General features: G+C 40.4%; 1 protein-coding gene and 1 long non-coding RNA gene across 2 annotated transcripts in view; one reads left to right on the forward strand and one right to left on the reverse strand.

Moving 5' to 3' along the window:
* Positions 1 to 15,796, reverse strand: part of LOC140727139 (cyclic nucleotide-gated channel beta-3-like) — a 110,561-nt gene that overhangs the window by 92,421 nt on the left and 2,344 nt on the right. Inside the window, exons 3-4 of the mRNA XM_073044441.1 lie at positions 11,084 to 11,225; positions 3,941 to 4,107 (exon numbers count right to left, since the gene is read on the reverse strand). Of these exons, the coding sequence (XP_072900542.1) occupies positions 3,941 to 4,107; positions 11,084 to 11,225 (309 nt within the window). The remainder of the gene's footprint in view (positions 1 to 3,940; positions 4,108 to 11,083; positions 11,226 to 15,796) is intronic.
* LOC140727142 (uncharacterized) overlaps positions 1 to 15,796 on the forward strand; it is a 960,223-nt gene that overhangs the window by 22,810 nt on the left and 921,617 nt on the right. The gene's annotated exons all lie outside the window — the stretch shown is intronic.

Consider the following 15,796-nt stretch of genomic DNA (forward strand, 5'->3'; position numbering starts at 1 on the left):
GGTATTAATGCTGGAGTAATAAAATGGATTCAACAGTGTCTAGATGGGAGATGCCAGAGAGTAGTGGTGGATAATTGTTTATCGGGATGGAGGCCGGTGACTAGCGGGGTGCCTCAGGGATCTGTTTTGGGCCCAATGTTGTTTGTAATATACATAAATGATCTGGATGATGGGGTGGTAAATTGGATTAGTAAGTATGCTGATGATACTAAGGTAGGAGGTGTTGTGGATAATGAGGTGGGTTTTCAAAGCTTGCAGGGAGATTTATGCCGGTTAGAAGAATGGGCTGAACGTTGGCAGATGGAGTTTAATGCTGAGAAGTGTGAGGTTCTACATTTTGGCAGGAATAATCCAAATAGAACATACAGGGTAAATGGTAGGGCATTGAGGAATGCAGTGGAACAGAGAGATCTAGGAATAACAGTGCATAGTTCCCTGAAGGTGGAGTCTCATGTAGATAGGGTGGTGAAGAAGGCTTTTGGAACGCTGGCCTTTATAAATCAGAGCATTGAGTACAGAAGTTGGGATGTAATGTTAAAATTGTACAAGGCATTGGTAAGGCCAAATTTGGAATATTGTGTACAGTTCTGGTCACCGAATTATAGGAAAGATATCAATAAATTAGAGAGAGTGCAGAGACGATTTACTAGGATGTTACCTGGGTTTCAGCACTTAAGTTACAGAGAAAGGTTGAACAAGTTAGGTCTCTATTCATTGGAGCGTAGAAGGTTGAGGGGGGATTTGATCGAGGTATTTAAAATGTTGAGAGGGATAGATAGAGTTGACGTGAATAGGCTGTTTCCATTGAGAGTAGGGGAGATTCAAACGAGAGGACATGATTTGAGAGTTAGGGGGCAAAAGTTTAAGGGAAACACGAGGGGGTATTTCTTTACTCAGAGAGTGATAGCTGTGTGGAATGAGCTTCCTGTAGAAGTAGTAGAGGCCAGTTCAGTTGTGTCATTTAAGGTAAAATTGGATAGGTATATGGACAGGAAAGGAGTGGAGGGTTATGGGCTGAGTGCGGGTAGGTGGGACTAGGTGAGATTAAGAGTTCGGCACGGACTAGGAGGGCCGGAATGGCCTGTTTCCGTGCTGTGATTGTTATATGGTATTCAGCATTTCTTGCAGCTTCTGGAGAGAAAGAAATGGAAATTAATTCCAAACTCAAAACTTTATTAAGTTCCATCTACCCCAAAAGTGCTTTGTGTTCATTTTAATGACACAAATAAAGAGTCTTGTTGACAAGGGCATATTTATTTTGGAAAATAAATTTAATACCTCAGTAAAGAATATTAAAGCACCATACATGAAAATATCAGAATGCATTAATATTGACTTACCAATAGCTTAAACTGCAGTATTTGTTCTGCAAATATTTTGCTTCTAATAAATTAATCTTTCCTCTTTATTCCTGAGGGAAACTTTCATTGTAATTTCCATCTCATGTTTTTTTTATTCTTAATTATGTTTCTGGGCTGGAATTATTACATTTTTATATAAATGTCCCATTATTCAATTGTTCAAGATACAAGGAGGAGATAGCAAAGGTACTTAATGAATACTTTGTTTCAGTATTTACTACGGAGAAGTATCTTGGCGATTGTAGGGATGATTTACAGCAGATTGAAAAGCTTGAACTTACAGATATTAACAAAAAGGATGTGCTGGAGCTTTTGGAAAACATCAAGTTGGATAAGTCTCTGGGACCGGATGAGATGTACCCCAGGCTACTGTGGGAGGCGAGGGAGGAGATTGCTGAGCCTCTGGCAATGATCTTTGCATCATCAATGAGGACGGGAGAGGTTCTGGAGGACTGGAGGGTTGCAGATGTTGTTCCCTTGCTCAAGAAAGGGAGTAGAGATAGCCCAGGAAATTATAGACCAGTGACTCTTACTTCTGTGGTTGGTAGGCTGATGGAGGAGATCCTGAGAGGCAGGATATATGAACATTTGGAGAGGATTAATATGATTAGGAATAGTCAGCATGGCTTTGTCAAAGGCAGGTCGTGCCTTACGAGCCTGATTGAATTTTTTGAGGATGCGACTAAACATATTGATGAAGGTAGAGCTGTAGATGTAGTATATATGGATTTCAGCAAGGCATTTGATAAGGCACTCCATGCAAGGGTTATTGAGAAAGTAAGGAGGCATGAGATCCAAGGGGACCTTGCTTTGTGGATTCAGAATTGGCTTGTCCACAGAAGACAAAGAGTGGTTTTACATGGCTTCTTTTCTACATGGATGTTGATGACCAGTGGAATGCCTCAGGGATCTGTTCTGGGACCCCTTCTCTTCATGATGTTTATAAATGACTTGGATGAGGAAGTGGAGGGATGGGTTAGTAAATTTGCTGATGACACAAAGGTTGGGGCTGTTGTGGATAGTGTGGAGGGCTGTCAGAGGTTAGATTGATAGGATGCAAAACTAGACTGAGAAGTGGTGGCAGATGGAGTTCAACCCAGATAAGTGTGAGGTGGTTCATTTTGGTAGGTCAAATATGATGGCAGAATATAGTATTAATGGTAAGACTCCTGGCAGTGTGGAGGATCAGAGGGATCTTGGTGTCTGGGTCCATAGGACACTCAAAGCGGCTGCACAGGTTGGCTCTATGGTTAGGAAGGCATATGGTGTATTGGCCTTCATTAACCATGGGATTGAATTTAAGAGCCAAGTGGGTTCAGACCCCACTTGGAGTACTGTGCTCAGTTCTAGTCACCTCACTACAGGAAGGATGTGGAAACTATAGAAAGGGTGCAGAGGAGATTTACAAGGATGATGCCTGGATTGGGGAGCATGCCTTATGAGAATAGCTTAAGTGAACCCGGCCTTTCCTTTTTGAGCAGCGGAGGATGAGAGGTGACGTGATAGAGGTGGATAAGATGATGAGAAGTATTGATCATGTGAATAGTCAGAGGCTTTTTCCCAAGGCTGAAATAGCAAACACAAGAGGGCACAGTTTTAAGGTACTTGGAAGCAGGTGCAGAGGAGCTGTCAGGGTTAAGTTTTTTACGCAGGGAGTGGTGAGTGCGTGGAATGGGTTGCTGGCGATGGTGGTGGAGGTGGATACAATAGGGTCTTTTAAGAGACTCCTGGATAGGTAAATGGAGCTTAGAAAAATAGAGAGCTATGGGTAACCCGAGGTAATTTCTAAAGTAAGTACATGTTCGGCACAGCATTGTGGGCCAAACGGCCTGTATTGTGCTGTAGGCTTTCTATATTCTATGTATACTACAGATATTATTTTCTGTAAAAAAACACAGGTTGTCCCTTTTGGACTTTTGAGCCATGTCACCCCAGCAACTCCATAACCCGATTAAACCTAACCTAATCACAGGACAATTTACAATGACCAGTTCACCTGCCTTTCGACTGCAGGAGGAAACCAGAGCGCCCACGCATTCCACATGGAGGACATACAGAGACTCCCTACAAAATGGCGCTGGAATTGAACTTCAGTCTCCAGAATGCCATGAGCTGAAATAGTGTCACACTAACCTCTACACTAATGTGGTGTTTAGGGAGGTATTTAAGAAATTAAGGCATGTAATATCTGTCAATGCAATTACGATAATGTAAAGTGAAATGACATTCGATTCCTACACCTATTGTGCATGGTATTAGTTGGCAATGAAGTGCCTAAAGTATAGGGCAAGTATGGGTAGCGTCAATCCATGTGCTTCATCCAGTTGTTGGCTCCTCTATGCTTGGTAGCACTGCTCGTGGAACCTTCCATACATTAGAACATTTGTAATCAAAAATGGTAGGAGAAAAAACAAAGACCACAATATTATGATCTCTGAATGCTGAAACAGTTCAATACAAAACATTACCTCTGGACACACTGCTAATAGTTTTACACGATTAACTGTCATAGTAGATAAACGTTTGCATGCTATGAAATCAACCAGGAACCGAATCTTGCTTCTAATAATAGAACTTACTGGGTGGTAGAGTTTCATCTGAGGAAGTGCTATCCTGTTCAAACAACTTTTCTTTGTACAGAGATGTCCTTTCCCGCATACGTAGCACCAAACTCTGCAACTGTGCATCGGCATAATCACTGTTAAGTACAGGTGCATGTGGCTCACACTCACTACTGAGAGAATTGCTGCAAAATGCCAATATTTATGGAGTTAAACATTGAACTAACTTTTGTAATAATTCATCAGTTATTAAGCAACCTATTTTAAAGAGTCAATACATAGACTATTAATTAGTTTAATTATTAGCTTTATGGTAACTTACATGCAATTACTGAAGAGGTGAAGAGATGTCAAATTGAGTGCATGAAATTGTTAAACTCTCAGATGTTTTAGTTTTGGTTTCTAAAGTATATCAGCAGTTTGTAAAGCAGGTAAGGTCGCACTTTTTTCAAGAAATAGCTGTGTTTTAAATTATCATATAATATTAAATTACTAAAACAAAGTACAGGAACTAGTTTTCCATTGCCAAATATTTTAACAGTGGTTTTATCTCAATAGAAGTAGCTGAAATTATCAAAGGGAGGGATGGCAGATAATGCATATGAAACTGGTATAATAAAATTTTGCAAGGTTCACCGCTAACCCTGATAAAAAAAAGGTAAACATTTGGATGACTTCCTTTGAGTTTGAAATTTCTAAATAAATGTTGATATATTTTAATTTAAGTACAATTCTCCATAATAAATGCAATGTTTTTAATACATTTAAAATGGTTCAATTTCAAGTGGTTATTAACCAATGGAAAGGCAACTACAGAAATTCTGGATCTTCTGAAATTAATATTGTTACATCAAAAACTTGGGGGTATGCAAGGATGTTTAAGAGTTTGTAAAAATATTAATTGAATTATTTACTAAAAATGAATGTCAATCATACAAATTGCATTTTTATTAATTTTAATCAAAGTACCCCAAGGTGTTATATGCAAACTGACTTCTGTTGACTGTTAGCTAATTTTTAAATTAAGCTCTAACTTTAAGCAATCCAAATGTTATTCCTGCTCAAACAGTAAGCCCCTGGGTGCCTGACAGGCAAATAAAGGCACGAATTCCATTATGCCAGATTTAAAGTGGAAAATAAATTAAAGATAGGGAGGAGGCAATTATGATCTTGAAAATAAGTGGGCTGAGGCAGATGTGATGAAATAAATTTGAAAAACACTAAGTAATTCTACTCTGAATCAAACTTGTTTCAGGGAGGGAAATGGGGAATGGACCACCAACCATTTGCCAGCAACTGGATTGACCATTTAAAATTATATCACCCGACTGGAGATAACATGGAATCCCCCAGGATCAGTTTTGGATCACGGCTCTTGCATTAATGAATTGGAGTTGGATATGTAGACATTATGCAATTCCAAAATTGCATATGCATGCAACTTTTAAGGTTGTAAATGAATCTAAATGCAGATAAATGCAAAATGACACACTTTCGTATGAATAATAACAGGAGATGATGTAAACTAAATGGTAATATGAAGAGATGCCAACACATCAGGCGCCTTTTTATAAATCTTTCTATGAGGAAGAATTGGTTGAGGAGACTGCTAAAAGTCAAATTTGATCTCTGTTTTATTCATAAAAGCAACAAGAAGGAAGGGCATTATGGTAATTTTTTATACAATGTTTTTGCCCTCAGCTGGTATATTTAACCTCTCACTGCAACAAGCTGCTGTTCCAACATGCGTTAAAACCTCCACCATCATCCCAGTGCCCAAAAATCAGCTGTGAAGTGCCTGAATGACTATCGCCCTGTAGCGCTGACACCCATTGCCATGAAGGGCTTTGAGAGACTTGTGCTCTCACACATTAAGGCTATAATCCCACCTGATCTGGGCAAACACCAGTTTGCCTACCAGGCAAACCGCCCCACAGAGGATGCAATTACAACAGCCCCCCATATTGCTCTGACTCACTTAGAGGAACCGAACACATATGTGAGGATGTTATTTGTGGACTTCAGTTCTGCATTTAACACAGTGATCCCCCATAAACTGGTCAGCAAACTGAACACTCTTGGCCTTGGTTCCTCCCTGTGCTCGTGGGTCATGGACTTTCTCACAGACCGACCACAGCAAGTCAGAGTTGGTAAGCACACCTCCATCACCCTCATCTTAAAAACAGGCACCCCGCAGGGCTGTGTGCTGAGCCCTATGCTCTACACACTCTTCACACATGACTGCATCCCCATCTACACCTCCAACTCCATAATTAAATTTGCGGATGATACCACAATGGTTGGCCTGATCTTGGACGAGGATGAAACAGCCTACAGGCTTGAGGTGGATCATCTGACGGAGTGGTGTAAGGACAACGACCTGGTCCTTAACACTTCTAAAACAAAAGAGATGATCATTGACTTCAGGAGATCAAAGGACAGAGTACAGACCCCCCCCCCCCTCCATATACATGGAGAGGTAGTGGAAAGTGTGGAAAACCTAAAGTTCCTTGGAGTTGTCAAAACAGCTGACATGGACCACCAACACCTCGCTGCTTGTAAAAAAGGCACAAGAAAGACTCTTCTTCCTCAGAAAGCTGAAACAGACCAAACTCCCACAAAAGCTTTTGCTTAACTTCTACAGAAGCACAATTGAAACCATCCTGACCAATGGCACCACAGTGTGGTATGCTAGCCGCACAGCTGCTGAGCAACAAGACCTGCATCGCGTGGTGAAGGCGGCCCAGCGAATTGTCGGGATGGAGCTCCCAGGACTGGACACCATCTATTCCAGCAGACTCAGGAGGAAAGCAATCAGCATAACCAGAGACACCACACACCCCGGCCACTCCGTTTGACCCACTGACATCCAGCAAAAGGTTCAGGACACTGAAAGCCAGAACAAATAGACTGAAGAACAACTTCTACCCCAGAGCTGTGGCCTCCATCACACCACTCCGACAGAACAATGACTGAACCTGTGAGCACACACAAGGGCACAAGTACTTGCACTAACGGCACTTTGTGCATTACTGTGATATTCTGGTGCTGCTGCAGCTTATTTTCTGCTACTTATCTATTTAATACTGTTTTTCTATTATTGTCTTTTTTTAATCTACCGTTTTGTTTGATTGCCTGAGAGGAACCCAAACAGAGTTTCATTGTACCTATGTATAATGACAATAAAGATCATTCAATTCAATTCAGTATTCCTTTCAAATTTGGGACCCACTTTTCAATAAGGGGCTTAGGTATACAGAGGGCAAAGAAGAAATACTACAGATACACAAAAGACTAAAGATATTTGAATCTGAAGCAAAACCAAGCTGCTGGAATAACTCAACAAATAAAGCAACATTGACAGAGGCAAACAGATAGTCAACAGTCTGAGACCCTGGGTGTAAAGGGGAAAGAGCCAGTAAAGGGGTGATGGGACGGATAAGGCAGCAGGTGGCAGGTGATGCTGGATCTAGGTCGGAGGGAGACTGGTGACTAAAAAGAAAATCAGATTTTCATGAATAGCTAAAGAACCTGACATGAAAATTGTATTTTTTTTAACAGAATATTTGTTGTAATTTAATGTGCTTCAGAAACTCATCAAGTTAAGTGCTAATGCTGAACCTTAGAAATAAATTAAAACCAACCAAAATGATAGCTGTGAAAGGTTTATAAAAAGGGGGAAATGGAGAGAATAGAAAATGAGGGAGAGAGTGGGAGAGGGAGAGATAGGAAAATGAATATGAATGAGGGGGAATGCCAGACGGGGGTAATTGAAGGTTCTGCAAAGAAAAGGAGGAATAAAAGACTTGAGATGGATTTTAACTAAAAAAGGAAAGTTAATTATAACAAATATATTTGACTTGCAAAAAATAAAATATTGGCATAATAGGAATCAACGGCCGTCTATGATTGAATGAAGCATTAACATAAATATTCCAGACTATATGCATTAGAATTAGGGTTTTCTGAGACCTTGTGCTGCAAATAGCTGCTGACTTCTCTTAACATGAAATACACGTAATCTTCCATTCAATTAAATAATTGCACAACAAATTGAGGATAGTCAACTCAAAATGACCATTGCATGATAAGCCCATAAACCCATTATGTGACATAAGGACTCAGAAAATTTCACGCTCTATTACAATTTGCATTTTAGAGCTGATTCTCTAATTTGGCTTTTCCAGGGATGAATAGTGCACTGAGCTTTAATTGGGAAATCTTAGACCCCTGACCATGTCTTGTGGCCTTTTTGGTAATTTAAATTAAAAATGAAGAAAAAATTCTTTCAGATTTATAATTTCAGACAAACTGTTTATCTAAACTCTGCTTTGCACATAGAATGTCTGACTGAGAAAGAGATTAATAGTTATTTTTATGCCAAAAATATCCAATGTACTTCAGAAATGAATGAATAATCTTAAAAAGAAATTAAAGGTATGGCCATGATAAAGGATTTGATAGAGCAAAGGAAGCAAAAACGATGGATATTATTAGACTGAAGTTCCAGTAAGAGACTAATTAAAGGCTGCAATGAATAATGAGTGATAGATGGTGAAGGGAATAAGCAGAAATGGAGATTTAAGACTGAAGGGTGAAGAAGGAGTTATACCGACTGGAGGAATCTTTAAAACTATAGTGGGTCAAGATGGCAAGATTAAAAACACTCATAAGAAAAGCAAATAGAAAACATCTGAATGCAGACAGCATGTTTTTTGGCAAGGACTCAGGACATGTATGATTGACAGACCAGAGATGAATGTTTGATTGAGCTTTAAAAAATTGGAGATTGTCATGATGGAGCAGTGGTCACAAAATATCCAATTCCACTTTATCAAAATAGTAGTGTGTGATTTTGAACACATCTATCAAATCTTCACTTAATCTTCAGAACAATAGTGGAATTTATTCCAACTACACCAAAGAGAAAGGTCTTGGGTCAATTATAGATTTGCAGGGCTGGCAGCAGAGCATATCCTGACCAACAATGCTAAGTGTCAGAGTGATGTTATACTTCTTTGATATAGCAGATGACCTCAGCATACAAAGAACAAAGCAGCTTTCATCTTCTTTCGAAGCCAGTCAGGAATAGTTACAAATGATCCCTTCCTGGATGAATTTCTTGTTGCAGTAATTCCTGGCACCTCAGGGTAATTCACACTAACTTTCAGTTAGTGGGAGTTATGTTAAACTATAAAGGGAGCAAAAGGATGGGATTCCCAGAGAAACCAATTGATTATATAGTGGATTAGCAGTCTAGACACTATAAGTGAAAATCTTTCAAATGACAATTTGGGAAATTGAATTCAGAAAATTTATGCCCTAATATCAGGAGAAATAATCTTCAAACTCTTGCAGAAGGCAATCTATACGGAGGCAAGCCTGTCACTTTACATGTGTGCAATATATATTTTGCTGGAGACCTCAGTGGTTCAAGTAGCATCTGCGGAGGCAAAGGGATGGCTGACAAATTGTGTTGAGACTCTGCACAGTCCTGATGCAGTGGTTGGCCAGAAACTTCAACCACCCCTTTGCGCTCACAGAATTATTCCAGTTTTTCTTTGCTCCAGATTCCAGCAGCTACATTTCACTTTGTCTCCAATGTATCCGTGTAACCTGTACTAATCAACAAAGTGTAATAATAAGAGAAATCAGATGCACCTATAAAGAAACATTAGATAAGGTAACACGTGGGAGTCAGGAATCTAAACTTAAATGATCTTGTATGTTTCTACTCCAACATCTGCAGATCCAGTTCAACAGCCGAGACAAGAAATAGTCTAACAATAGTCACATTCTCAAACTTATAATAAGCGGAAAGCCACACTCCTTAAAAACTCTTCCCAGGTACATAATACTGCCCTGCTGGAAGAAGAACTCCACAAATGTTATTACATATTGTAGACCTTAATACCAGAATGAATATTGGTATTCTGAAGGCACATGACACTACAGATGCTGGATTCTGGAGCAACACAGAACCTGCTGGAAAAATTCAGTAGGTCAAGCAGCATCAGTGGAAAGACAGCTGCTTATCTCCCCCCCCCCAACTCCCCCCGTAGCTGTCTCTTGTCTTATGCTCCACTCTCCCCCACCTTGCTCCATCCATTGTTTTTTACCTTTACCTCTCTTCCTTCGTCTGTCTCCATCTATCGTTCTTCTGCTACAGCTCTCTAACTTCACCCTTGCTCACCTCCCTTATCTGGTACCACCTGTCTGTCATCTTACACCCTTCCTCAGTCCACCAATCATCTTGGAGTCCTTTCTTGACACTCCCATTCTCCAGTCTGTGCTGGCCATCTCACTGCTTCACTCACAATCCTGATGCAGGGTTTCGGCCTGAAATGTCAGCAATTTCCCTCCTCCCACTGATTTCTTCCAGCAGAGTGTGCGTTGCTTACAGTGGTATTCCATTGCAAAATTCTTCCAAGTAAAATAGTAACTTACTTTGACAGCACAGACGCAATAGATGATACTAAGATTACAACCAGTATTCACTAACATTTTAAAGATAATTCATGCACAGTACAACAAGCCAAAACAAAATCCTATCTTTGACTTCTAGTTACTCAAAGATAATATGTTAACTTTATTCTTCAGTATAAAAGCAATAGGATGTGATCCAAAGGAATTTTTGATTCTGAATTGTCAGTAAAGGTCTACTGAAACTATTCAGAATTTCTCTACTTGCAATAATTTACATCTTTATCTGCAACTCAGTCTGCAACATGGATTATAAAGACAGGTGTTGTAATGGGTAATATATTACATTGCAAAGAAACCCCCAAACTAAAAATTAGAATCCCCAATTATGTTCAAATTCTTCTGGCATTTTCAAATCATATCATCTTTAAATTTTACACCCTAGGACTAGTTCAAGCTTTAACCGCAAACTGAAGATAACATAAACCTGGAATATTTAAATCAGCAAAATGTTCTTTATTTCTTTTGAAGTAGAATCTTACCTTTGCTTTATTAGTTATAAAGAGAATTAAGTTGCTCTTTGCACAACTATATCACACTTACTTTTATTTTTGTAATCAAGGTGAGGAATATCTAAATAATATTTATCATAATTTTGTATTTAAAAAAATAAATAATATCAACCCAAGTGCCAGTACATATCAAATAGACAGTTTATGTTAACTGAATGATATTTACTTAAATTCAGTTTCTTTGTCCTTTGATTCATGCTCCTGAAGTAACAATTTAGGGGTAGCTTCACTTCTTTTCTGTGACTTGGCTTCTTCAGTTGAAGGTGTTAGTTTTGTTGCATTTTTCCAAAGAGAAGTCCTAGAAGTTACTGCTGTAAAATACATTATTTTTTGTAGTAAAACTGATGTACCCACACATTTTGGAGTCATAGTTATATTAAACCATTATTATTTCTTTACAACTCTCTTGCTTTGATGCAACATATAATTTTATACTCTTAACTATGGTCAGAATGTTATAATTATGGTAAACATGTAGCACTTTTGAGATATCAATAATTTTTTGAGTTCTAAAGTGCCAAAAAAATCTTACTGAGGAATTCTGCCAGGTAATGGTTTTTGCAGAATATGACCATTCAGGAATACCACATTCCTTAAATTAATTTTGTTTTCATAAAACCTATGCAGTTCTGAAGATGCCCCACAAATACAGGTTCAATTGGGATCAAATGTACCTGTATTAACTGCAAAATGTTCACACCGGCTATGGATCTTTTTAGAGGTTTTTGAGAAATGTAATGACAGGCAGAATTTTTTTAAAGAAACTTCTGAAATGTAGGTGCTAGTTGATGTGCATGGCTTTAATTCTTTCTCTAGATAACATTTATGTCTTCTGGTTGCATTTGGCTTCACCTCAGTTACACCACAGCATTAACTCTCAAGTTCCATTAGGTGTTAGAGACAAACATAAATAGCTGGTGTTGGTGGAGCTGAATGCCTATTGGATGTAAGCCAGATACATTATCAGGGTAAGCTCTCGGTTTGTCCAACAGGCTAGACACCTGATGACAAGCCTAGCCATGCCCATCTCCACTGTCTCCAGACCTCCAGTGTCCCTAATGACTTCATCTGCAAGGAGTGCATCCAGCTGCAACTTATAACACTTTGCATTTAAGAGTTGGAGCTGGAACTGGATGAACTCCAGATCATTTGGGAGGCTGATTGGGGTGATAGGACATACAAAAAGATAGTATGGTGAGGGACACAGGAGACCAAGCGATGGTCAGGAGGGGGAAAGGCGTTAAACAGCCAGTGTCGAGTTTCCTTGTGGCCAAACCCCTCAAAAACAGATGTTGGGGGAGGGCAGGTTGGTGGGGGAAGACCTTGCAGAGGAAAGTCACAGAGATCAGGTCTCTGGCACTGAGTCTCTGACTCAGAAGGGAAAGGAAGAGAAGAGGCAAGCTCTTGTGACAGAGGATTCATTAGTTAGGGGAACAGAAAGGAGGTTCTGTGAATGAGAATGAGATTCCTGGAAGGTATGTTGCCTCCTGGGTGCCAGAGTCAAGGACATCTTGGAACGAGTGCACAGCATTCTGAGCAGGCAGAAGTCATGGTCCATGCAGGTACCAATGACCATGGGTAGAAGAGAGATGAGGTTCTGCAAGGTGAGTGCAAGGAGTTAGGAGATAAGTTAAGGGCAGGACTTCCAGGATTCTGATCTCAGGATTGTTACCTGTGCCATGTGTGGGTGAGGCCAGAAACCAGTAGATTATACATGGCTAAGGAGTTGGTGTAGAAGGGAGGGTGCCATACGTTTGGATTGTTGGGCTGTCTTCCAGGGAAGGTGGGACCTTTACAGGAGAGATGTTTTGCACCTGAACTGGAGGGGGACTTGCATCCAAGCAGAAAGGTTTGCTTGTTCTGCATGGGGGTGGGGTGGGGGGGTTAAACTAGAGTTGCAGGGAGTTGGGAACCAGACTGCCAGAACAGAACAGTGGAGCTAGAGGTTGTTAAGACCTCAGACAAAGTCAGGAATCAAAAAGCTGAGAATGGTGCGACTAGTGTCCTGAGCGGCCTCGAGAGGGATTGTAGGAAAAGTGGATGAGCTCAGGCATGGATCAACACCTGGAATTATGATATTGTAGCCATTATGAAGCTTGGTTGCAGGAGTGGCAGGACTGGCAGTTCCATGTTCTGGGGTTCCACTGTTTTACATGTGACAGAGCAAGGGGGACTAAGGAGGGAGGGGAGAGGTAGACCGGAGAGTACATCTGGTAAGAATTTATGGGTAGAACTGAGGAATAGGGAAGGTATGACCACTTTAACGGGGCTATATTATAGACCACCCGACAGTCTGCCAGATTTAGAAGAATAAATTTGTAGCGAGATCGCAGACTGTTACAAAAAACAGAAGGCTCTTCTAGCAGGTGATTTTAACTTTCCACACATTGACTGGGGCTCCCATACTGTTAAAGGACTAGATGGGATCAAGTTTGGGTTAAATGTGTTCAGGAAAGTTTCCTTAATCAATACAATGAAGTCCCAACAAGAGAGTGTGTGATCCTAGATCTACTGTTAGGGAATAAGACAGGGCAGGTGACTAAAGTTTGTGTAGGGGAATACTTTGCATTTACTGATCATAATGCCATTAGTTTCAAATAAATATGGTGAATGATAGGTCTGGTCCGAGGATTGAGATTCTATATTGCAGAAACGTTAATTTTGATGCTAGCAGAAAGGATATGACCAAGTGTGGATTGGGACAGGCTGTTTACTGGCAAAGTTGTACTGGGTATATGAGAGGCCTTCAAAATTGAAATTTTGAGAGTACAGAGCATGTATGTGCCAGTCAAAATTGAAGGTAAAGATAACAGGTTTAGGGAACTTTGGTTTTCATGAGCTATTGAGGCCATGGTTAAGAAAAAATGAGGTGCAAAACAGGTATAGGCAAATAAGGTACTTTGGGAGTATAAGAAATGCAAGAGGATGCTTAAGAAAGAAATTAGGTGGTCTAAAAGAAAGCGTTAGCAGACAAGGTGAAGGAGAATCCCAAGGGATTCTACAGATAAATTAAGAGCTAAAGGATTGCAAGGGACAAAATTGGTCCTCTGGAAGACCAGCATGGTAATCCATGTGTGGAGCCAAAACAGATAGGGGAGATCTTAAATGAATTCTTTGGATCTGGATTTACTCATGAGAAGAATACAGAGTCTCACAAGTGAGGCAAAGCAGGATCAACTTCACGGACCCTGTACAGATTACAGAGGAGGAGGTGTCTGCAACACAGAGGCAAACCAGGGCCTGACAAAGGGTTTCCTCAGACCCTAAGGAAGACAAATGCAGTAATTGCCGGGGTCCTAGTAGAGATATTTTAAATGTCCTTAGTGACAGGAGAGGTACCAGAAGATTGGAGGCTTGCCAATGTTGTTCTGCTGTTTAAAAAAGGCTCTAAACAGAAACCAGGAAATTATAGGAGAGTGGTGGTAAAGGGTTGCCTCTCTGAATGGAGGCCTGTGACAAGTGGTGTGCCATAGGGACTGGTGCTGGGTTCTCTGTTGTTTGTCATCTATATCAATGATCTGGATGATAATGTAGTTAACTGGATCAGCAAATTTGTGGATGACACCAAAATTGGGTGAGTAAGTCTATCATGGCTTGCAGAGGGTTCTGCATCAACTGAATAAATGGGCTGAAAAATGATAGATGGAATTTAATGCAGTCAGATGTGTGGTTTTGTATTTTGGTGGGACCAGCCAGTGTAGATCGTACACAGTGAATGGTGGGGCACTGAGGAGTGTGGTAGAACTAAGTGAACTGGGAATACAGGTCCCTAATTCATTGAAAGTGACATCACAAGTAGTTAGGGTTATAAAGAAAGCTTTTGGCACATTGGTCTTCATAAATCAATGTAATGAGTACAGGAGATGCAATGTAATATTGAAGTTGTATAAGGCCTTGGTGAGGCCTACTTTTGGAGTATTGTGTGCAGTTTTGGTCATCTACCTACAGAAAGATGTAAACATGGTTGAAAGAGTGCAGAGAAAATTTACAAGGATGTTGCTGGGTCTGGAGGACCTGAGTTATAAGGAAAGATTGAATAAATTAGGACTGTATTCTTTAGAATGTAGAAGATTGAGAGGAGATTTGATAAAGGTGTACAAAATTATGAAGGATAGAGATAGGCTTTTTCCACCGAGGTTTGAGGCGATTACAACCAGAGGTGATGGGTTAAGGGTGAGAAGTTTAAGGGGGACATGAGGGGTTACTTCTTCACTCAGAGGGTCATGAGTGGGTGGAATGAGCTGCCAGCACAAGTGGTCCATGCCAATTTTAGGAGATATTGATTTCAAAGTTTGATAAGTTTGGATAGGTAGATGGATAACAGGGATATGGAGGGTTATGGGCCCAGTGCAGGTCAATGAGAGTGGGCATTTTAGATGGATTTGGTATGATTAGATGGGCCGAAAGGCATTTTTCTGTGCTGTACTTCTCTATGACTCTGCAAGGTGGTGGGTGATAGGTGAAACTGGTAGAAGGGGAATGGGTGAGGTAAAGAGCTGGGAAGTTGTTTGGTGAAAGAAATAAAGGGCAGGAAGAATGGGAGGGGGTGATGGCAGGTAAGGAGATAAAGTGAGAGAGGGGAACAGGTATGGGGAATGGTGAAGGGGTGGGGCAATTACTGGAAGTTTGAGAAATCGATGTTCATGCCATCATATTGGCAGCTATACAGATGGAATATAAAGTGGTGCTCCTCCAACCTAAGTGTGGCCAGTGGAAGTGGTGCATGCAAGCTCGATTTCAACGTTTAAGAGAAGGGTTGATAGGTACATGGATGGTAGTGCTATGGTCCAGGCACAGGTCAAGGGTTTAGATGGTTCAGAATGGACTAGATAGGCTGAAGTGCCTGTTTATGTACTATGTTATTCTATACTCTATATCT

This window comes from Hemitrygon akajei, chromosome 1, assembly GCF_048418815.1.
Source record: "Hemitrygon akajei chromosome 1, sHemAka1.3, whole genome shotgun sequence".
In the NCBI taxonomy this organism is placed as follows: Eukaryota; Metazoa; Chordata; class Chondrichthyes; order Myliobatiformes; family Dasyatidae; genus Hemitrygon; species Hemitrygon akajei.